This window comes from Elephas maximus, chromosome X (genome assembly GCF_024166365.1).
Source record: "Elephas maximus indicus isolate mEleMax1 chromosome X, mEleMax1 primary haplotype, whole genome shotgun sequence".
NCBI classification, from domain to species: domain Eukaryota; kingdom Metazoa; phylum Chordata; class Mammalia; order Proboscidea; family Elephantidae; genus Elephas; species Elephas maximus.
This window is the reverse complement of record NC_064846.1, coordinates 6,916,360-6,940,278: the sequence shown is the minus strand read 5'-3', so window position 1 is coordinate 6,940,278 and position 23,919 is coordinate 6,916,360. Positions and strand designations below refer to the sequence as shown.

General features: G+C 48.4%; 1 protein-coding gene across 3 annotated transcripts; it reads right to left on the bottom strand.

The window, feature by feature from the left end:
- Positions 1-23,638, bottom strand: IDS (iduronate 2-sulfatase). 3 transcript variants are annotated; one of them, XM_049873048.1, is made up of 10 exons: positions 23,398-23,638; positions 21,861-21,997; positions 21,059-21,236; positions 17,095-17,183; positions 14,502-14,702; positions 12,988-13,158; positions 9,552-9,678; positions 6,769-6,942; positions 4,747-4,929; positions 2-3,403 (listed from the first exon to the last, which is right to left on the bottom strand). In XM_049873048.1, the coding sequence occupies exons 1-10, from the start codon at positions 23,495-23,497 to the stop codon at positions 3,375-3,377; spliced, it is 1,389 nt and encodes a 462-aa protein (XP_049729005.1). In that variant the 5' UTR covers positions 23,498-23,638; the 3' UTR covers positions 2-3,374. The 3 variants fall into 3 exon arrangements, with proteins under 3 accessions (XP_049729003.1, XP_049729005.1, XP_049729004.1); XM_049873047.1 differs by having other exon boundaries at positions 3-2,111; XM_049873046.1 differs by having other exon boundaries at positions 1-4,929.
- Between the last annotated feature and the right edge of the window lie 281 nt (positions 23,639-23,919).

The following is a 23,919-nucleotide window of genomic DNA, read 5'->3' as shown; positions in this document are numbered from 1 at the left end:
AAACCACAAAAAAGGCAAAGCAAAATGATTTATTTATTCAATCTCGATTGGCAGGGGTGGGGAGGGTTCCATGTTTAACAGGAAGAAAAGTCACAGAGGAAAAGATCAATTCATTTGATTACTTTAAAAAAGTGAAACCCATAATCACACCTAAAAGGCAGATGCACACAGCTGGAAATCCAAACGCCCAACAATCACAGGGAGAGAACAATGATCAAGGTCACTACTAAGTACGATTTAGAAAGTAAAACAGGCCACCACTTTCACCTATTATGGTAGGGTTTGTTTGTTTGTGTTTGTTTTATGCCTTTATTTCTATACTTAGTTGCTTGATTTTTCAGTTTGACTCTCCTCAGTAAGCAAGCACGTGGGGATAGCAGCCCAGTGGGCACTAAGACTATATCCTAAGGAAAGAACTTGAAATACACAAAAACATTTTATCCCCAAAGTTGTCCCTCACAGCATCATTTACAACACTGAAAAGTTGGCAATAACTTAAATTTCCAATAAGTAGGAGATAAAGTAAATTATGGTAAAACTACACAATAAAATAAAGTATCTCTGCAAAAATCTATAGCCACAGATAGTACCTAAGTGATAGTGGAAAAAAAAATAAGGATATGAAATTGCATGACAGAGAACACAGTATCATCACAATATAAAAATTCCCACCAAAAAAGAAAAAAAAGGCGATTATCTCAGGGTTAAAACATTTTTTTTTTACCCGTTACTACTTTTGTGTTTTCCAAATTTTCCATAAGTAACACATCAATTTTATAAGCAGGAAAAAAAACACCCTTTTTCAAGTAAGATGAACACAGATTCTTTCACAACGCTCATTTCATTCCAGGTACAGTCTAGATAGAGAGTCACAAAAACCTCAGCCTCTTGGGGATGGGGGGGGCAGGAGCTGAGTTATGAAAATGGTTATGAATGAACTGGTGAAAAGAGGAGGGGGGCGGGTCACCTAGGAGCTAGGGGAGGGAGGAATTTGCAAGGGTAGGTAGGGACCAGTGGTGAGCTGGTCTCCAAGGAAAGGGGCATCGTGGGATAAAGGGAAGACTCGGACTGCTCTGAGGAGGTCGTCTAGACCCAGTAGTAGGCACTGACGGTGTTCTCAAAGGAAAAATTAAAGAGGGAGTCTAGGAAGACACATGGATTCCTTTGGGAACAAGGGAGGGAAGAAGAGGGGAGGTAAACTACTTGGAAAGGAGGGGAGAGGGCTGGGGTGATGGCAATGGCAATGGCAGTGAACAGGAAGAGGCCAATTGCCATAGTGACACTCCCTACTCCACACTTAAACCAAGCATACTTCACTCATCTCCAGACAAGCCTCTGGGGCAAACACAGGGTAGAGAAACAGCTCAAGAAGGAACATGGCAATAGCCAGGTGGATCCAGCTCAAAATCAGCGATAATCTAGGGCAACTCTGTTCAATAGAGCTTTCTGCCCTGACAGAAACATTCTACATCTGTGCTGTGCACATGCAAAAGAATGAAGCTGGACCCGTACCTCACACCACGTATGAAAATTAACTCAAAATGGATCAATGACGTAAATATAAGAACTAAAAATCATAAATAGAAGAAAACATAGGAGTAAACCGTAGTGACACGGGGTTAGGTAATGGTTTTTGAAATATGACACCGAAAGCAAACGTGATGAAGAAAAAATTAGATAAACTGGACTTCATCAAAATTAAAGCTTTTGTGCATCAAGGACATTATGAAGAAAAGTGAAAAGGCAACCTATAGAACAGGGAGAAAATATTTGGAAACCATATTATCACAGAAGAGTACAAAATTCAGGAACAAAAAAACCAAACAGCCCAATTTCAAAATGGGCAAATGACTTGAATAGACATTTCTCAAAAGAAGATACACAAATAAATAGCCAAAAAGCATATGAAAAGAAATTCAACATCATTAGTTATCAGGGAAATGTGGATCAAAACCACAACAAAATACCACTTCACACCCAACAGGATAGCTGTTAGCGAAAAAACAGAAAATAACCAGGGTTGGCGAGGATGTGGAGAAATCGGAACCCTCATCCACTGCTGGAGGGGATGTAAAATGGTACAGGTGCTGTGGAAAACAGTGTGGCGGTTCCTAGAAAAGTGAAACATAGAATTACCATATGACCCAGCAATTCCACTCCTAGGTATATACCCAGAAGAACTGAAAGCAGCGGCTGAAACACATAAGTGTACACCAATGTTAACAGCATCGTTATTCACAATAGGCAAAAGGTGGAAAGAGCTCATCAACAGGCGAATGGCTAAACACGATGTGGTACTGCCATAAAGAGATGAAGTTCTGATACAGGCCACAACGTGGGTGAACCCTGAAAACATAAGCTGAGTGAAAGAAGGCAGACACAAAAGGACAAACAGTATATGAACTCACTTATATGAGATATCTGGAACAGGCAAATCCATCAAGACAAAAGAGATTCAGTGGTTACCAGGAGCTGGGGGAAGGAGGCCAGTGGGAAGAAAAATTCTTCTTAATGTAAAGAGCTGCATGTGCCTAGTGGCTCCCGTATCAGAGAGCAGAGACCTAGGGCAGTGATTCTCAAAGTGTGGTCCTTGGATCAGCATCATCACCCTGGAGTTTTTAAGAAATGCAAATTCTCAGGCCCCACCCTAGATCCACTGAATCAGAACTCCTGTGGGCAGGCCCAGTGTACTGCGTTCTAACAAGCCCTCCAGGTGGTTCTGATGCGTGCTCATGTTTGTGAGCCACTGACCTAGGCCCACTCAGAATTTCTGGGATCACTCTGGTTTCAACTAAACTGAATAAACAAACTCCTGCTCAAATGAAATGGTGATTTCTACAAATAAAGTGACTAAAACCAAAGACCAAACCAACTGCCAGTGAGTCAATTCTGACTCGTGACTAGAGAGCCGTTAATAAAATACATTCAGCTCAGCAGACCTGAAGAAAGGTTACATGAAGCAACAGAGATAAGGACTGTGGTAGCCTTGATATCTGATGTCAGAAAGTGGCCGCTCATCCCAATGTATGTCAGAGACAGGCAAAAGGAAACAAAAAGCAGCTCTAACTTGGGTTCCCCGTCAAGACCACAAAAAGCAACCACAAGTCAGAAGACGGTTTAGAAGAATGGGAAATGCTGCCTTCACATCTAAAAGGAGAGATCTGGAAAGGCAGGCCAAAGAAAGGAAAGCCTATGGAGAACCGAAGCATTCTGGGGCCACACCATCATATAGCACTTCCAGTAGAGACAGATGGCCATGCAAGAGGCCCCATGTGGACCCTGCGGGTGGCTTTGGTCACACAGTGAACGAGAAGATGCAGCTGGAGGAAGGCGTCCCTGTACTCTCTCCCGGCACAACTCAGCTTACAACTTCATCAAGAGAGAAATTTGGAGGGTTCTGATACTAAAAAAAAAAAAAAAAAAATTATGTTCCCATAAATCAAGTGACAGAAAAAGGATGAAGTATACATATTGTAGTCAACCAGGAGCAACAAACAGCTGCAGAGGAAGAGATAAAGCTAAATACACTGAAAATACAGTGTGAGGAATTTACAGACTGAACTGAAAAAATCAAAGTGGAAGTGATGAGAGCACTAAAGGGAATGTAGAACGAGAAAGAGGCAGCAGAGGGAGCCTGTCTATGAAAGCCAAGGCTTCCAGAAGAGAGGCGAGCTTCTTCAGGACCAGAAGAGAGCAATCAGCCCCTTCACTCCAGTAGAAAAGGCTGCTGCCAGACGCGTAACTGCTCAGAGGACCTTATGTTACCATATATGCCTTGACAGTGGGCTAGCTAGTGAACAAAACGGGAACAATATCTGTCTTTGAAATTTTACTGATTTGAAGCCATCTTTTAATATACTATCTTGCCCTTTTGGTTACAATTTACTACACTACAGTAACAATATAATTCACTGTATTTTGTTTCACAAACCTTTTACTCTGAAACACTGAAGCATTTGCAAAGAAAAGGATTACTAAAAATGATTCCGATTTCAGTACAGGACTACATTAGCTGTTTATTTAAGAAGGTGGGTAATTCCGTTTCCTCATCAGCTGCAACACATTTGTAAATCTTAGCTGTAAGTATTCCATCCCTTTTGTAGATGATGAAAGACTAAGCTCGTTACTACCACCTGCCTTTCTGATTATTTTTTCTCTTTAGGGAAAAAAGAACTACATCCTGGGCTACTGAAAATTACCTCATGTTTCAATGGTATCTAAAGGTATGGCATAATTTTAAGTTTGTTCACTTAGCACTTATTCGTTCAATTTTAAATTAATGAAGATTAAATTGAAAGGTTTAGCTGTTTAACAAATTCTTAGGCCAAATGGTTGGTACATGTTTTGATTGCCCACCCCTTGGGTTGTTTCCAATATTAGAAGTGATCACGAAATTACCAGTTCTAATGCCATGTCTCACTAGCACATAACGCCTGTGCTCTGTGGTCAGCAAAATTCAAGGCATCCATGATAGGGGGAGTTCTCCACCCTGGGAGTCATTATAGACATTATGATCCTGTAACGGGTCAGAATCTACAAAATAGAGCTCCCCTGCATGGATGTCTGAAAAGTTAGCCAGAAATTCTTCAGGATTGAAGCCAACCCATACAGTATACCTATAGTCTATCGTACGGATAGAATAGCCCATGATCTTTATATCTTTTAAACTTGGTTTGTCAGAATTCCACTGAGGGGAGTCTGCAGGCCGAGGGTACTGGCTGTAAGCAATGGACTCACGGGGATTACCATGGAGGTCCAAATCCTCCTCCAAGTCATGGAACTGAAAATGCTTCAGAAGGTTCTGGCCTTCTCTGCACAGCTCAACGTGAAAGGAGGGAACGGGACAGCAGGGTGGAACTTGCAGTCCCGCCAGTCCAGCGAGTGTGGGGAAGAGAGACACAAGTTCCACGATTTCCACGGCTTGCCCGCCTGAAACAGGAAGCAACATGGCAGAATCCATTATGTTCCAGAAGCCTGCTACACAGCCAATGAGGAGAGAACCAGCCTGGTTGGGCCCCACATGTTTTTTTTTTTTCCTTGTCAGAATTTCTTTTAGCCAAAGAATTTTAAAAGCAAGACCAACTCAGCAGTTCCCCCTCCACTACCTACTCACCCAAAAACAGGATGCAACATTAAGGTGGCCCTGGCCTGCTGGCACTTTTTAAAACTATTTTACTTTTACTACAACTGCTGTAAAAATTGATCCGGGCAAGGATCATCAATGGATGCCAAAACCACTGGGAAAAGTCTGCTGGGGAACAAGATATTCTGAGTCCACAGATTATTCCTTTCTGGACTTCTGCATTTGATTCACCATTAAGATCTAAATCCTGCACTTGATGTTGATCCCTGGTCAAACTGATCTTGGTTTTGGACCATCATTCTGGCCTTTCTGGATCTTTATGGGTTTGTTTATACTGCCCAACTGTGTTTTCTAGACAGCTGATTTGTAAGTAAAGAAGTAAATAAAATGAAAAAAAAATTTTAAAAAGGTTCCTTTACAATATCAAGAATCTGGCTGATGCCACATAACCACTAACAGTGGGACCAGATGCCATGAAGTAGCCCTTGATGTGACACAATGGGAGGACACTAGGTCACAAATGGGACCCTGTACAAGACAACCAGCCTGGACACTTCCAAGACGATGAAGTCAGTGAGATGATGGGGGCCAGATCCCGTAAGGCCCTTGTCAGCCACTGTAAGGACGTCACCTCAGAGTGACACGGGGGAGCCACTGGAGGCTCTAGAGCAGGGCCGTGACATGTCCTGACGTGGGCCTTCCACGGATCACTTTGGCTGCTGTGAGGAGGCAATACTCTAGACGAGCGAGGGCACAGCAAGGAGACCATGCGCAAGCTGTAAGCCAGCAAGAGGTGGTGGCAGCCTGGTCCAAGGTGGTGGCAGTGGAGACAGTGAGAGTGGTCAGATTATACCAAGTTCTGTGGTGACACGCCCTACTCTACTCTTAAACCAAGCATACTTCGCTCACCTCTGGACAAGTCTCTAGAGAAATAGCTCACAGGAGGAACCTGTCACAGCCAAGTGGAACCAGCTCGAAATCAGCGATCACCTAGGGCACTCTGTTCAATGGAGCTTTTTGCTGTGATGGAAATGTTGCAGATGTGTGCTGTCCACTATGGTAGCCCCTAGCCATACACGGCAAACGAGCACTTGAACTGTGGTCAGTGTGACTGGCATCTTCTCTTTAAACTTTTGATTTTAATCAACTAAAATTTAAATTTGTCTCTTCAACAAATGGTGCTGGGACAACTGGACCTCCACATGTAGAAGAGTGAAGCTGGACCTCTAGCTCACACCATATATGAAAATCAACTCAAAATGATGAAGGACTTAAATGTAAGAGCTAAAAGTACATATCTCTTACAAGAAAACAGAGGAATAAACCTTAGTGACACTGGGTTAAGCAATGGTTTGTTTAGAGATTACACCAAAACTACAAGCAACAAGACAAAAAATAAATGGAACCTTGTCAAAATGACACCGGGCCAGGGCGTGCACTGTGTGGCACCTTGGACTATGATTCAATTTTGTTCTTGTTGTTGTGCGCCATGGAATCAATTCTGACTCACAGCGGCCCTACAGGACAGAGTAGAACTGCCCCCTGAGGTTTCCAAGGCTGTAATCTTTACAGCAGCAGACTGCCGCATCTTTCTCCCACAGAGTGGCAGGCGGGTTCAAATCACAGAACTTCCCGTTAGCAGCCAGGTGCTCAAGCAATGTATTTCACTCTAGCATATTTTGTACCTGGCTCCTTGAATTCTGAGATGGAATCAAAAGGGTCGATGTAAGGAAAAAGCTTTTCGCCTGCCTTTGGAAGCAAAGCCGTTCTTCCAGGAACATAGAACATCAGGGGCACGCGAGTAGCAACGTCAAAGTTGCTGTATTTGGCCCATTCTCCATGCTCACCAAGAGACCAGCCTGTTGCAGAAAAAGCACAGAGGGACAAAAAATAGATAATCACATCACAGCTTGTGCACGTTAGACACCATTTCATTTCATGTTGTAAAAACCAGAAGAAGTAAGAACTCATTGCCTAGAAGAAATTCTTCTAAAATCACCACAAAATGAGTGATTTCACCTGAGTATCACTTTACACAAAGCCAGACATTTGTTGTGATGGATGAAACCTTTAAAAGAAACAAAATTAAATTCCAAAACTAATCTATCCTCTTTTAATAAGCAACCAGCATTATGCACCCACCTTGGGCCCAGGGGGACCCGTGGGCACCACACAGACACCCCTCCCCTGCTAAGACTGGCTCATTGTTGACTGCGTGGGGACCCCTGAAGCCATAGTGCCCCCACTACCCTGTCCTGTCTCTTCACTTACATCCCACAGGCTCAGGTTTTCACCTTTGGGTATGTACCGCCAAAAACTGAGCTTTGAGACCATGGCACGATAGCTCACATTCAAAAAAGACAAAGACATCTTGCTCAATTATTAAGATATACCACACCCAAAAGCCAAACCTGTTGCCATTCAGTCAATTCCATCTCACAAATATACGAGACAGAAAAATACCACTTTTGATCCCACATTCTTAACCCCGATTTAACACATCTGTTTCACAACTCTCTTGGCTACTCCAAGTTATATATTCCCAGTCTTTTTAACGTTTGAGCACTCTTTTTGATACAAAAATATGTGTAGACAGAGAATATAGATTTAGTATTAAGTGTTCCAAAAAAAGACAAAGAAGCCGGCATGGATTCAAGACTTCTAAATAAATGTGTATCTTACTCATGACAACCACATCTGCTGGCATTTGGACTAGGACAGCGCATATTACAGCAAGCTACCACCCATCTGTCAGTCTGTCGTACTGTGGGGGCTTGCGTGTTGCTCTGATGCGGGAAGCTATGCCGCCAGTATTCAGATACCAGCACAGCCACCCACAGTGGACAGATCTGAGAAGCTTCCAGACTAAGATGGACTAGGAAGAAAGGGCTGGTGATCTACTTCCAAAAATTAGCCAAGGAAAATCCTATGGATCAAACAGAACATCGTCTGACATAGTACTGGAAGATGAGTCCCGTAGGTTGGAGGGCCAAACCGAAAAACCAAACCCAGTGCCGTCGAGTTGATTCCGACTCATAGCGACCCTACAGGACAGAGTAAAACTGCTCCGTAGAGTTTCCGAGGAGTGCCTGGTGGATTCGAACTGCCGACCTCTTGGTTAGCAGCCATAGTACTTAACCACTGCGCCACCAGGGTTTCCAGGTTGGAAGGCACTCAATAAAAATACACAGTGGCTGCAAAAATGGACCTCAGCATACTAACGATAGAGAACAAGGCGCAGGACCAGGCAACGTTTTGTTCTGTTGTACATAAGGTCGCCATGAGTCGGAGCTGACTCAACACCAACTCTGGTCCCCAGAACAGGGCTGGAACCTCTTCTGTGTCAACAGTGCTCTCCCAAGAAGACCGCAGTGGAGAGGGACCTCTTACTGATCGGTAATCAAGCAAGGCAGGCCCCTAACTGTCAGAGAAAAAATTGCATTGGGCAATGCTAAAACAGGCAAAGATGACTTTTATTGAAAAGGAAGTTGTGCGAGAGGGGACAGGGACAAGGTCAGGGAAGGGTACCACTGCAGTGCGGAGGGACAGAAACACTAGGCCTGTGTCTGAAGTCCACTCCACTGAGGCCCAGGGCTAAAAGCGTCCTAGAGGAGAGTTCAGGGGAGCTGGTGAGTGGTGTACGGAAGTTTTAATTAGGGCCAGTCTGCTCGGAACGTTTTCCTTTTTTATGATAAGGTCACCTGGGTCCTGGGAGACCCAGGAGAAAGGAGAGACGGATGAAGAAGGGGAAACTAAAGCTATTCAAACACAGTAAACCATTCAGTCTTAGCCAGTTCCTTGCAGTAAGCCTTGCCGTTTTCTAGAACATAAAAGCGTGGGAGGATTTCTCTAGCAAAAGGCTCGGGTAAAATTCCACTTCATCAGTACCCATATTCGTTCCACATCTCCGGCAGAGACCTTCCCCTCCGTGGCCCCAGTGCTGGGGAATGAGGAAGGATTTTCCTACTACTTGGATGATCTCAGTTCCATTTTTGGAAAAAGTAGGATACAGCCTGAGAGCAGACAAAGAGTTGAGAACCCCAGGGTCTTGGCAGAGAGGACAGCAGGGATGGGGGTGGGAAGGGTGGGACCAGGTCTGAGGGCCCTGCTGGGATTGTTTTGGATCTTCCAGGAAAGAACCAAAAGTCTTCCAACCCTCTATCTTAGAAGTGGGGGTTGGAAGAGCTCCCCACACATATGGAGGGTCCGTGCTGAGTTCACCAAGGAAAAAATAGTTGTTACACTTCCCCACCAGCCACCTACCTCCACCACCCAAGCATGCAAGATCCACCTCTGACCCAAAAGAGGCCCTACCTCTGTCTAGAGGCCCCAGGCCACAAGCTGATCCTGGGCACCACTGACTCACAAAGGAGAACACTCCTCTACTTAGGGCAATTTGAGAAACAGCACTTTTCACCGCCAAGTTCAGACGCTTTGAGTGACTCGCCAGGGCATTCCAAATGCTCACCGTGATCGGAGGTGAATGCAATGATGGTGCTGTTGGCCAGCTGAAGATCATCCAAAGCACTCAGAAGGTGGCCGACCTGTGTATCCAAATACGAGACCGAGGCAAAGTAGCTCTGGCGGATTTTCCGCTGCAAATTTAAAAACAATAAATAATGAGAATGATGAGAGTGGCTGCCAACTCCAATCGCCATGGCATACCCCGGGTATGTTCTCCTGAGCGCCCCACCCCCCACCATCAGCCAAAACGCGGAGTGCATTTCCCTACCATCGGCACCCCCTCGCATGCCTGCAGCGTCACAGCAAAACCCGCAGGTCCGCAAGTCAGATTCCTTTCTAAGCTCATCAGCTTCTCACTTTGGGGCACAGATCCAAATAGATGCATGTGCCACTTGATGCCCCCTCCTCTCTCCCTCACATATTCTTCCAGGTTCCAGAAGATGGCTATGGATGCAGACACTGATGCCCTAGCCCCCCCAGACACTGGCCCATACATGCTCTGAGGTGGGTTGACACAGAGGGACCAACACAGCCCTCAGGGGGCCTTTCCTCTGACCTCTTCCTAACCCAGCACATGACGGCAACTGCTGGTCATCACAGATCGCAGCTCAGCCATCACATGTGGCACATTTCTAGCAAACTCCCAGCAAGCAGACGAAGAGCAATGGAGGGACAAGAGAGCAGCACACACTTCACGTCCCAGGACCTAACAGGGACCTCGGGAGCAGCCAGGCTGACGTGGGTTGAACTGTGTCCCCCTAAAAGATATGTTCAAGTGCTTACCACCAGTACCTGTAAACATGGCCTTATTTGGAAATAGGATCTCTGCTAATGTAATCAAGGTAAGATGAGGTCATGATGGATTAAGGTGGGCTCTAATCCAATGACTGGTGTCCTTCTAAGGAGAGGGAAATTTGGACACAGAAACACACAGGAAGAACGCCACGTGACAATGGAGGCAGAGATCGGCATGATGCATGTACAAGCCAAGAAACGCCAAGGATTACCAGTAACCACCAGAAGCTAGAAAAGAGGCAAGGAAGACTCCTCCCCTAGAGCCTTCAGAGAGAGCATGGCCTGCTGACACCTGGACTTCTGGCCTCCAGAACTGTGAGAGAATAAATCTGTGTCATTTTCAAGTCACCCACTTTGTGGTACTGTTATGGAGGCCACAGGAACCAAACACAAGGTTATGCACAAGGTTTGCCCCCAGCCTTGTTCACGAATGATCAGGAAGGAGATTAACCACCTCAGGGTGAGAGGCAAAGGAACCACTGACCTATCAGCCCTGCCTTATGAGCTGGCCCCATCTGAGGCTTCTCATCACCACCAGGGTGAGGGTGATCACAAGACTCACCCGCTCTCCCCGCTCAGTGAAGAGAACAGATATCCAGCTAACCATTTACAAGACTTGTGGTGAACCCTGGCCTACTGAGACTTTCTGGTAGTTTCCAGTCTGTAACGTGGTGAATGTTGGTCCTCCTGGGGACCAAAGACATCTGTCAGGATGACTGTATCCTATTCAAAGGTCTTCACCCCCTCATGTGCTGGGCCCTGAGAGAGAGCATAGGCATGGAGACGAGAAAAGGCAGACATTATTGGTGGGGGCCAGGGACGACCCAGGAGAATGAGCCCTAGGGAAATCAAGGAAGGCTTCACAGAGGAGAAGCACTAGAAAAGAGGCCTGAACGGTAGTAGGAGTTTCAAGTCAGACAATGCAGGTAGGACACTAAGCAGGGATATGGCACATGGAACCACATGAAGTCCCACAGAGTAGGCGAGGTTGGGGCCAGTAAGCAGGCTGGTGAGGCTGGAGAATGTGATGGGAGGGAGAGAAGTAGGGGAGCGAGCTGGGAAGGCAGGCCATCCCAGGGCTGGAGGCCAAGGCTATCACTGAGTCATCAAGCCGCAGGTTAGTAAGGAGCTCTGGCTCCAAACAAAATGGGCCCGATCAGTGCTAGGCTTGTTGTGGGTGCTCAACAGACAGGTGTTGAATGAATGAACCAAGGAAACACCTGCCACAGTGGTCCAGAGAGATGGACTGCGGGATGAAGAGGACCTTGCCGACTGGGGAGGAATTTAGGGAGATCCAGTAGGAACGGGGCGTGGGGGTGGATCCGGGCCGTGAGTAAGGAATCCAAGGGTGGACTCCAGGTGTCCAGTTCAGATGGTGTACAATTTACTGCATCGGACGGGGACCAGGAAGAGGGGGCAACATCTGGGAATGGCCCTGGCAGGCAGGTACACATGCAGGTATGAAAATCAGGAACGCCACCTGAGCTGGAGAGAAAGTTCCGGGAGTCATCTGCCAGCAGGGCTCAGATGAGCTGGACAGGGGAAAAGGACGGAAACGGCACAATGGGGCCTGGCACTGACTATGGAGTCTGGGAATGGAGGAGGCTCAGGCAGGCTAGCAAGAAGTCTGGGAAGCAGACTACACTAGAAGGAGCAGGGCTGGTCAACAGCAAGAAAGCAGTGCAAAGCTCAGGGAAAGCCAGACCCACACGGATCAATTTTATTTGTCCACAAAACTTGTGCTGACCTGGGTGACAGGACACTTAGCAGGTGGGGAGGCAAAAGCTCGAGAAGAGGAAGATGAAGAGTAAATGGACCATGACGCAGGGAAGAAGACAACAGGGCAGGCAAGGGTGGGCACGGGAAAGGAGGAGAACCAGGACAGGACGAGGATGGCAAGACAGATGCTATGTGATGACCTGTCCCTAAGCAAAGGAACACCAAGGATGGCAGGCAGCAACTAGGAGAGAGGCTCCCAGAAGGATCCACACGGCCTAGACCTTGATTTGAACCTTTAGCTTCCAGAATTGTGAGACAAATAATTTCTGTTCTTGAAAGCCACCACTTGTTACAGCCGCCCTAGGACACTAAGACAGCCGCTGACTGGTCAACATGAAGATTCTAACTCCACGGCTGCTCCACCCCCATGTCATAGCAAAGGCACATGAGACATCACAGCTGGCTGGCACTGGCTATGGTGGTGCCCCAGCTCCCTCTGCACCAAGACCCCACCCACCAGGCCACCTCTGAGAGTGACAGGCTCCCATGTAGACCTCCCACAGAGGGGACCCACAAGAACTGGGAAACCATGCATTCAGGTCTGCAAGGACGCCAGCCACCCTTTCTAGTTGATGACCTGTCACTGTCACCTGGAATATGCATCTGCCATGTTCACATCTACTAAGTCACCAAACTCTGGATGCTCCCCTCTCTGGAAGCTGAGATTGCTGGGCAGGCTCTTCAGCCACCGACACTGCCCATGTCCCAAATACCTATAGGACGCCCCCTCCCAGCACCCTGTGCCACACCTGCAGAGAGAAAGTTCTCAGTAAGACACTACAGATTGGTGTCTACTGGAAAACAGGCTTCACCGATGAGACCACGTCATCAGTGCCGGACACGTCCCCAACATGTGCCCTTAGTACCTGAAAATCCGCAGGAATGGGGCCATAGGGCACACTGACATTCAAGGCTTGCACATCCTCCCGCTGCCTGATGTCCATCCAGGGGTTGTAGGCCACAGGGGGGAGTCCGGCAGACACGTGGGGGTCGGGAGCCAGGGTGATGTTCTCCAAGGGATACAGCTTCTGAAACTCCTTGGGGAGAGCACACAAAGGCATGGGCTGTCACCCTCAGTGTGCTGTGCCTTTTCTGGTAGCCCTCACTAACACTCCCTACCTGGAGGCCAGGCCTTAGGTCACCTTCACAGGGTGCCAATGGCAACGAACTCACACAACTTGTCTCCCACAAACACAGCAGTGACAGCTCTCTCCCCTCATACAAACATTGTCCTCCTGCCCCAGTCCCCACCTGCCTCCAAATAGCAGAGGTGTGGAAGGGTGCACTGGGGGTCCCTGGGACTATGTCAGGAGTGGTAACTCACCAGGAGATCTCATGGGACTCAGCACAGGTCATCCTCACAGCTCTTATGTGTTACAGAGAAAGGATCCAAGGCACCATCAGCAAAGGGGAACGGCGCCAGTGCTGGAGTCAGAGAGTCGCCAGGCTCAAGTCTCCAGAATCCTCCCCCAGTGGGGGCTCACAGTGTGACAACATATGTGAATGTCATCTACCAGGGATTTTACTGGGAAGTGATCACATCAGCACCCAGCAGGAAAGGAGTTGTTCAGCAGGAGCCACACTGCCTGATCAACAGTCTAGACTCAGGGAGCCACTCTCATCGAGCTCTCGAAGCCAACCTTGTCAGCAGGCCTTTTCAAGAAGAGCAGTCGGGCCTGCTCAGTGAACTCTTCTCTGCACAAGAGGCAGGAGCGGTGAGCCACACAGGCTTCTGTCAAGGGGGCTGGCAGCTCCTTTTAGGAAGGTGTGAACCTTTGAGCTCAAAGAAAGCAAACTACTTGCAGCCTTGGAAGCAGGCTATCTTTTGCAGTCTCTACTCACGTTACAAATGAGGGGCACCCTTCGTGAAGTCAAAGGATGGGTGACTCAGGCCCCAGGGAAAGCACAATAGAGAAAAACTGAGAAAGGTTCTAGAAAGGCAAAGGCTATGTGCTTTAAATGACATGTTCGAGGGGTCTGACCTGACAGGGCTGGGGGAAAGACAGTTGTTGAAAAGGGCTTCCAGCCCCCTGAATAGTTCCCCAGGACTCATCCCGTATTGAAGGCTTTGGTGATCAGCTCTGACTCATGCCCTACGATGATCTCACCATCCAACCCAACATTTGTTCACCCAGTTCAAGGCAAGGAAAGAAAAGTGTTCCTTGTGGAAAGCCAAGTGTTTCTGACAGAATTCCACATGTTCTAGGACACTTCTTGGTCCTGAGCTCTGAATCAAATCTCACTTCACTGGGACACTAGTGCCCATTGGGCATCCCTGGAGACTGGGGACAGCAGGACGGGGTCGCCCTCAGTACACAACCCTCTCTCAAAAACACAGCTGCAGCAGTTGTACCGGACCAACCCTCAGCCAGCAATTCACCTTGGGGTATCTGAAGGGGATGTGTGGCTTATGGTACCCAACAGCCAGGAAGAAAGGCCTGGCCGACATTTTCATCTTTTCCAACAAATGGATAGCTTGCTCGGTGCTCTGCTTGTCAGGCAAGGTGCCCTCAGGCACATCCACCAAATCCACGGGACAAAGCAGGTTGGCATGGAGTTCTCCGTCTTGCCCCCTACAGGTCTTTCAAAACAAAATATATCAAGTCAGCTTCGTTGTGCAACAAGTAGAAGTCATGTAGGCTGCACCCACGGATTTAACGTTCACACTGCTAGCCCACTGAGTGCCAGTCATTCAGACTGGAAAGGCAGATCAGAAGTAGAACTACACAAAACTATTTCTTCTTTTCCAGAGAGAGGCCAGAAATCCACCAGCACTGTGCTTTTTGCAGTTAATTCTCTGTCTGCAGATCATAACCAATTAAAACAAACCCAAGTAGACTAATGATCAAAAATAAAGCTGTCTACAAGTCAATTCTAAAAAGACAAGGAAGCTAACTAAAAAACAGGCAAATAAGCTCAACACACGTTTTTCCAAACAAGATATAAAAATGGCCAAAAGCACATGGAAAGATGCTTAACATCAATAGCCATTAGGAAAATTCAAATCAGGACCACCATGAGATACCACTTCACACCAACTAGGATGGCTATTAAAAAAAAAAGGACAATAACAAGTGCTGGCGAGGGTGTGGAGAAATCGGAACCCTCATCCATTGCTGGTGGGAACGTAAGGCGGCGCAGCTATTGCAGAAAACACTCTGGTGGTCCCTCAAAAAGTCAAACAGAGTAACCACGTCACCTGGCAATTCCACCCCTAGGTGTTTACTCTCGGGAAATAACCCATATGTCCACACAAAAACTGGAATACAGACATTCACGCCAGCTCTACTCACAACAGCCAAAAGGTGAAACAGCCTAAATGTCCATCAACAGATGAATGGACGGACAAAAAAAAGAATATTGTATGATTCCACTGATGTGAAATGTCTAGAACAGGCAAATCCATAGAAACAGAAAGTAGAGAAGATGGTTCTCCGGGACGAAGGGAGGCGGAGGAATTGGGAGTGGCTGCTAATGGGTACTGTGACGCAGTAGTGAAGAGCTATGGCTGCAAACCAAAAGGTCAGCAGTTTGAATCCACCTTGGAGACCCTATGGGGCCGTTCTACTCTGTCCTAGAGGGTCGCTATGAGTTGGAATCAAGTCCACAGCAACACGTTTGGTATTCTTTTGTTTTTGCTAATGGGTATGGGAATTCTTTTGAGGTACTGAAAATGTCCTAAAATATGTGATGCTTGCACATATTTCTGAATGCACTAAAAACCACTGAATTGTACACTTAAAATGAGTAAATTTTACAGTATGTGAATCATATCTCAATTTTTTTAAATTGGACAAAAAAAAAAACCCGTCTTCCATTTCAGTGACAGTCTAAGGTTTGTAAGTGACACAGTCCCAGCCAACTGGAGAAGGTGACCTTACAGTCCGTGGGCTTTCTGGATCCTCAGGTACGCAGGCACAGAACGGAACCTACTGCTTCATGTCTCAAAGGAGCCATGCTGGCCACAAGGTCAAAGTAAGGTTCAACTATGGCTTCCTCATCGTGGAGCCAACAGGGCCAGTGGCAGCTGCTGCCCCCTCTCCAGAAGAGCGCCATTTCACAGCCCCGCCTTGCCCACCCTGCCCCTGGCAGGACACCACACTGCAGACCACCTGCTCACCCTCTGCACGCCCACGATGGGCAGCACTGAAGGGGGATTTGGTATAGTCGGACCCAGTGCTTTGAGAAGGGGGCTGGGGAGCGGGGCTCGGCGCTTCTAGGGGAGGCCGCTAAAAGGTGGCAAGAAGGCATCCAGGAATTGAGAGACGGAGATGGGGCTTTTGATCTCATTCTGTTCCAACTCCAGTCACAAACCAAAGGTCACAGCCCTCAGCTTTCACAGTATTCTGAAAGGGAAAGCTGTCAAGAATGGAGAATACCCTCCACCCCCAAAAAATACATCCTCGCCCTTGCCCATAATGTCTTCAAAAGCCTCCCAGGAGCATGCCATGTCTCGGTTCTCCAGCTGATTTCCTGAGTTCCTTAAATGTAGGCTTTAGTTTCATTTATACACCAAGGTCCTCTGAGGCGAGAGTAAGTTTCCACAATGCTCTAAAACTGCAAAAGCCCCACCAGCAGCCTCAGCGCCTGAATGTATCCATCAGGCCCTGGGCAGACAGACAGCATGCCTTTCTTCTTTCTGATCTGGGCTGAGGCTCCTGTGGTACAGGTCTCTTCTCTCTGCCACAACCCCCAGCACAGAGCCTTATCTACAGTGAGCACCAACGAGCCACTAAACGAATCTTAGACAGTAGAGTTTAAGGTTCTAGAACAAGGAGTACTCACCAGCCTTTGGAATGAAGCCACCTCTCTGCCGGGCCTGATCCTAAAGAGCCCAACACGTGTCTCTGTCAAGACATGACTCACAAAGTAAACCCACACACCTCACTGTAGACAGCTGGAAAAAGTATGACATATCCCTGACAGTCAGCCTTCACATGCTGGACAAGAAATGGGTCTCTTCACATCCTTACCTTGGTGTTTTCGTACTTCTCGGAAGAGGGATGGTAAGGTGGAATGGACCAGCTATATGGAGAATCGTCACTGTGGTTGGAAGATATTCCTTGAGGGAAAACAAAGAAAGCCTTTAAATAAAACATGAAGGGTCTTTCAATGCCCTCCTCCCCACCCAAAAGTAAAACTTTGTAAACAACCAGACCTGTTTTCTCATCTATAAGATCAAGAGCTTAGGCCAGGTGATGAGAAGGCCCCACCAAAGCTAACTCTCCAGGTTTCAAGTTGAATAATTAGCATCTGACCTCCCGGTCCCTAAAGCCTAAGCAATTTGTGTTAGGCTCTGCAGAAGAGACCTAAAAGGGCAAGACCAGCCAGCCAATTTGTTATAGATTCAATTATGTCCGCCCAAAAGATATGTTCAAGTTCTAACCCCTGTACATATGAATGTGGCCCTGTCTGGACATAGAGCCTTACAGATGTAATTAGTTAACATGAGGCCATACTGGAGTAGGGTGAGTCCTAATTCAATATGACTGATGTCCTTACAAGATGAGATGAGATAAAAAGACAGACACAGTGAAGACAGACATGTGAAGATGAAGGCAGGGACTGGGTTATGGCACCACAAGCCAAAGAGCACCTGGGGCTACCAGAAGCTGGAAGATGCAAGAAACGGTCTTCCCCTAGAGCCTTCAGGGGGAGCATGGCCCTGCTGATACCCTGAATTCGGACTTCTGGCCTCCAGAACTGTGAGAGACTAAATTTCTGTTGTTTTAAGCTAGCAGTCCCTGAATGATGCAAATGGTTAATGCACTTGGCTGCTAACTGAAAGACTGGTGGTTTGAGTCCACCCAGAAGTGCCTCAGAAGAAAGGCCTGGCAATCTACCTCTGAAAAATCAGCCACTGAAAACCCTATGGAGCATAGTTCCACTCTCACACACAGTTGGAACTAACTGGACAGCAATTGTTTGTTTGAAGTCACCCACTTTGTGGCAATTCATTACAGTAGCCCAGCCTTTCAGAGTCCACACTGTAGCTAGTTCTGGACTTGCCATCCCTGGATCCTTGCCTCACCCTATGAAGGAGACAGCAGAGGCATGGATTCCGTCATCTGACAGGTGAGGGCACACAGGCTCAGGGAAGCTCACTGGCCTTGCACAGTGCCAACCAGATGTCAGATAAGTGGGGAGGGCTCAAAGCTGGGCCTCAGCAATTCCAGTTTAGTGTTCCTTCAAGAAGCAGAAACCCCGTCCTGAGCTTAGGAGTCTAAAGCCTACCTGGACAGACAAAATACCAACAGGTGAAACCAAGGATCGACTGGCAGCTATCAAGAGCAGGAGCGCCATATGAGTGGGGGAGACCCCAAGCACAGAGGTGCATGGACCAGGAAGGGCAGGAAAGGAGGTCTTCTAGGGGTCCACGAGGCTTTGGAGGGATCTGAAGGAGAGTGCTGCCCCGAGGATTAGCCAAGAGGGGCCGAGAAGGTATCACAGGCAGAACCAAGGGAGGAAGGGCATCGCCAACAGAGTTACACTTGGCTCCACTGGGAAGCACCAGTGGAGGCAGGCTGGAGGGATGGGGGGAGGCTAGGAGGCTGGGTCACAGCAAGCAGAGTGCAAACAGCACACCAGGGCTGGCAGACCTGGGTTCCAATCCTGGTGCTGCCCTGTAGCACCTGAGCAATCTTAGGCAAGCTACTTGGCCTCTCTGCACCTCCCTTTCCTACTCGGGAAATGACGACGATGGTAAGAACCCACCTTATTCATTGAGAGGCATCAAGAAGTAGGTGGCCAGCACAGTGACTGGCATATACCTGGCACTCAATGGTGGCTGCTGTCACCCTTGAGCAGACCCATTCCTGACAGCAAAAGATCTTGAGAACAAAGACCCAGTCGAAAACCATTTACACAAGGACAGCAGGAAAAGGTTTTGTTCTCTGGCAAGGACACGGGGCTTAGTGCCTGATCCTGAGATCAAACCGTCAGCAGGAAGGAGGCCAGGCAACAGCCCTTGGGCCTCCCTCCCCAAAGCACCCTCTCCTCCCCTGCTGTATTTCCTCCTCGCTCCAAGCTCACCACTTCTCTTCAGCTCTGCTCAGGCAACGAAGGGGTGTCATGAGGTGAATACCAAACTGCTGAAAGTTCTATTTGTGTTAGGCTTTCGGCTGCACCACCTAAATACCGGACACGTTCACATTCAAAGCCAGGCCCAATTTAGCCCGGCTGAGCACTGCCCTCAACCTGGGCTGGCCAGCTGGGTTCTGGAAGGCTGCTGAGCCTGTCAGCGTAACTAGTAAGCAAAGACAAGCTCCTGGAAATGTTCAAGTTGTCACCCGTATTAGTGAGCACTGCCACCTGTACAGCACTGTTTTCAGCGTGCTCTCACAACATTCACTACCTGTGAGGTAATCAGGGCAGCTTCACAGACAAGGAATCTGAGGCTCAAAGAGAATGAATAATTTGCCCAAGGTCAAATGCACAGCTAAGAATTTACAGAGATGGGACTTGAACCCAGGTCCCAGATTCCGGTGCCATTGTCCATCAGCAGTTCACTCTGCTTCCAGAGATGCTCATGCCAGCAGTACATGTGACAGCAAGAAGCAGAACCACCTGCAGTTCAGTGGTGGACTACACTGTGGTGTGTCTGCATGGTAGACTACTGCCCGTCATAAGAAATGGCTTTCTATAGCTGTGGAAAATTTGGCAGTTCCTCAAAAAGTTAAACAGAGAATGACCACATGACCCAGCAATTACACTCATAAGTGGAATATAAATACCCCAAAAGGTATATACCCCAAAGACTTGAAAACGGACTCAAACAGACATATATATACACTAACGTTCACCGCAGGATTATTCGCAATAGCCAAAAGGTGGAAACAACCCAAGTGTCCATCAATAGATGAATGAATAAACAACACGTGGTCTATACATACAACAGAGTATTACTCAGCCATACAAAGGAATGAATTCCTGATACATGCTACGAGTGAACCTAGAAAACATATGCTGAATAAAAAAGCCAGACAAAAAGGACAAATACTAAATGATCCCACTTACGTGATACGTCTAGAACAAGCAAATGCATAGACAAAAGAAATATAGTGGTTACTAGTTAATGTCACTGAGTTGAACACATAAAAATGGCTGAAATGGCAAATGTGTCCTTAAATATATTTCATTTACCACAATAAAATTTTTTAAAAATGTCTTTTCATCAAGAGTAACTATACTGGAACAATTTTATGTTTTATAAAATTTCAGGCTGTAAAACGGCACATACGGGATGACCTGAAATCAGAAAAATAATCTGCACGGAACAGAGGAACTCAAAATGCAGCTGTCCTCAGGGCACTGAGGCTACAAGCGGTTTATATCCTTTAGTTTATACTTTCCTTTCTTCCTAATTTTTTGTCAAATGGACATGCGCTACTTTTATAAACAGAAAAAATGTCCATGATTTGGTCTGTGCTTCATCATTGCCATGGTGCCATGAAAAAGAGCCTGTTTATCAGGCAGGGTCAAGGTCAGGCACACTAAAGGCCCTGGCCTAACCCACATGGTGGGCAACAAGTCAGCTCAGCAGCCCTGGCCACATGGGAGGCCCTCAGATGTTCTTGCCTGACTCCTCACTTCCCTGGCAAACCCTGAGGTGCAGATGGTGCAGGGCAGAGCTCGGCTCGCGCTCCACACTCCCACCTCCCCACCCAGTGCCCTTCCTACCTCCCGAGGCTCTGAAGGAACCAAAGAGTTCCACAGTTAGTTTCTGAGAGGAAGAAGGACCCCTATCCTTTTTCACTTCTGCTGAGAACACAAAGCTACACTGAAAAGTCATTTTTTTTAAAAAAAGGCAGCAGTGGCTAATGAGGTGCCCACCCAGCTAGAAGAGGCCCTCTGCAAAGACACCTCAACTCCAGGAGAGGGCTGCCCTGCTTGGGCCTAAAACAAAAGTGAGCCCAGACTTTGGACACCAAGGCATACCAGGGTGAAAGACTTTTCCAACTGACATGGTCACATAGCCATTCTCCTTGAAGTACTGGGGGATAGTGGAGAAGTTTCCAGCGTGCACTCTCCAGTAGGAGTTGAAGTCATAGAGGCGGGTGGTGTCGGGCCTCCTCCCAGTCAGGAAGGACACGCGACTCGGGGCGCACACTGCTTGCTGATAGGGAAGAGAAGCAAAGTTAATCATCCTCAGAGAAAAACAGACTTGTCACCTAGAAGTAACCAAGCAACCTCCTGAGGGCCTCAGTCAACAGTTTGGGGGTTGAGTCATGCAGCTCTCAAAGCCAATCAGTGGGATTTGGGCCTCACCCAGTTGCCAGAGCTACGTCTTCCCGGAAGAGAAAAGGAGGAAATCAGCTCCCACCAACCAGTAGGTAATTTTATGTGACAGCATCTTGCAGGCCCACAGAGCAGACATCATCCTGGGAGCAGCCCTTTGAGGGGGTTCAGGGATGAACACCCCGTGGCACTCGCCCAAAGGTGGTATTCTGCAGCAACCTTCCTTCTGAGCCCCAGGCAATCACTTCCTGGGAAGAGAGCTAGGCAGAACTGTCCTGAGCACACAGGGGCCAGAGCATGCCTTCCAAGGAAAGGGCACTCTTGCGTGCACAAGCTTCCTAGTGAGTGACCAACTGGATTTTCTCAGCCACCACTGTTCAGACTATGGTTCCCTCTAACCCTGAAACATCTAGCACCATCAGTGCCATCTAAGGATAATGAAGGGACCCCACCCCCCTCAACACTCGAGGCACACACCCAGCCCTGGGGTCCCCAGACATACCTGGGCAAAAGCATTCTGGAAAAGGAGGCTGCGGGATGCCAGCTGATCAATGTTTGGGGACCTCACGAGCTTGTCCTCATAACAGCCCAGGGTGGTGCGCAGGTCGTCCACGACAATGAAAAGGACGTTCAGAGCGTCTGTTTGGGAAGGAGTGGGGGGGGCGGGCTTTAGTGAGATCAACCGTGCTGACATGGAACTCCCATTCCTATCGTAGGTGCTCGGAGGGTACTGAGAGCCCCAAGGCTGGCCCCTGCACCTCACTGCCCAGCCAGCTAAGCCAGTGCCCATGCTACCCTGCAGGGCATGGGCAAGGGGCGCACTGGGGACATAAAACCCACACTCTGCCTCAGTGGGGGTTGGGGAGTGGTGTGTGTAGAAGCATGAGTCTTGGGTGGCAGGATCAAGCTCTGATTAGACCTCAAGCCTGGATGAAAGGAGTAGTAGGAGGAAATGAGAGAGGTAGGGAGAAAGAGAGATAAGGATAGATGGAGGTAAGGAATGATGTTTCATGGAGACAGGGAAGGACAGATGAGGGAAGGGAGGTAGGGCAGGAGGGAAGAATGGAGGGAGGAGAAAAGAATGAGTGGTGGGAGGGATGGAAGGATGGAGGAAAAAAAGGAGAGAAAGGTAAGGAAGGGTAAATGAAACGATGGATGAATGAACGAAGGGGGAAAAGAAATGAAAATGAAGGGGAGAATGTATGGAAGGAGGGAAAAATAGATGAAGGGAGGGAAGGAAAGAGTGAAAACAGAGGGAAGGGGAGATGGATGGATGAAAGAAACTGGAGGAATGGATGGAGAGAGAAAAAAGATATATGGCTGGAAGGATGAAGGAAAATGGAGGGAGAGATGGACAGAGGGAAAGATGCATGGTCAAAGGAAAGATGGATGGATGAAGGGAAGGAAAAAGGAGCAAAATGGAGGAGAAGATGGATGGATGAAGGGAAACACAGATGAACAGAGAAAAGGAAGGAGTGAAAATGGAGGGAAGGAAATATGGACAGATAAAGGAGAATGGAGGGAGGGAGGGACAAATGGAAAGATAAATGGATGAAGGAAAGATAGATGGATGAAGAGAGAAGGAAGGAGTAAAATGGAGAAAAGGGAAGATGAATGAAGGAAGGGAAAGATGGATGGGTGGATGAAGGAAAATGGAGGGAGGATGGGAGGAAAAACGGGTGAAGGGAGGGAAACGGGGAGGGAGGGAAAGGTGGATTTATGGATGAAGGAAAATGGAGGGAAGGATGGATGGCTAGATGGATAAAGAGAAAGGTGGATGGATGAAGGGAGGAAAGGAAGGAGTGAAGTGGAGGGAAGGGAGGATGGATGGAGGGAGGGAAAAGGGGGGTGGATGAAGGAAAATGGAGGGAGGAATGGATGGAAAAATGGATGAAAGACGGATGGATGAAGGGAGGGAAGGGTGGAGTGAGAATGGATAGATGGAGGGAGGAAGACACACTAGGACCAAGGAATGGATGTAGGCCGGAAAGGAGGGAGGCAGGGAGCCCTACGAGCCTGACGTGGGCGTGGGACTACACCTGTGGCCGAGCTCCCCAGTGCCGCAGACTCGAAGGCCGCGCAGACGGAGGCCAGGACCAGGCTGACCCCGAAGAGGCCCTTGCCGGGTGACGGCGGCATTTCCGCTTCGGGCCGCGCCCCGAGGCGGCACTGACCGGTTGTGGCCGGGGGGCCAGGTAGCGGCCACCGCAGCCGCGGCGAGAATCAGAGCCACGGACTACGCCAAGGGGCCGCTGCCGGCCCTTTAGGCCGAGGCGGGCCGAGTGCGCCTGCGCGCGAGGCCCCCGCCCCGCCCCCCAAGGGCGGGGCCCGGAGGCGCGCGTGGCCCCAGCGCGTGACCGAGCCACAGTGGGCGGAGCTGCGGGCCGAGCGTAGAGCTGGGGGCCGCCTACCTCTGCGCTCCTGCTCGCGAGCTGAGCCTACCGTCCACCGACCACCTGTGCGCGCTGATTGCGGCCTCCGTACCCTCAGTCGTGCCACGCCCGTCACCGGGGGCCCTGTCCTTCCCTCTTCTCCGTAAATCACACTTCGCCTGCGGCCGG

What these genes read in the sequence shown, in the direction of transcription:
- IDS (XM_049873046.1), bottom strand. Translation starts at nt 23,497, where the DNA reads ATGCCGCCGTCACCCGGCAAGGGCCTCTTCGGGGTCAGCCTGGTCCTG. An exon ending in TCCAGAATGCTTTTGCCCAG is followed by an intron (nt 21,237 to 21,860) that starts GTATGTCTGGGG and finishes CTTCCCTATCAG; the next exon opens with CAAGCAGTGTGCGCCCCGAG. An exon ending in TGCATTCACCTCCGATCACG is followed by an intron (nt 6,943 to 9,551) that starts GTGAGCATTTGG and finishes TTTCTGCAACAG; the next exon opens with GCTGGTCTCTTGGTGAGCAT.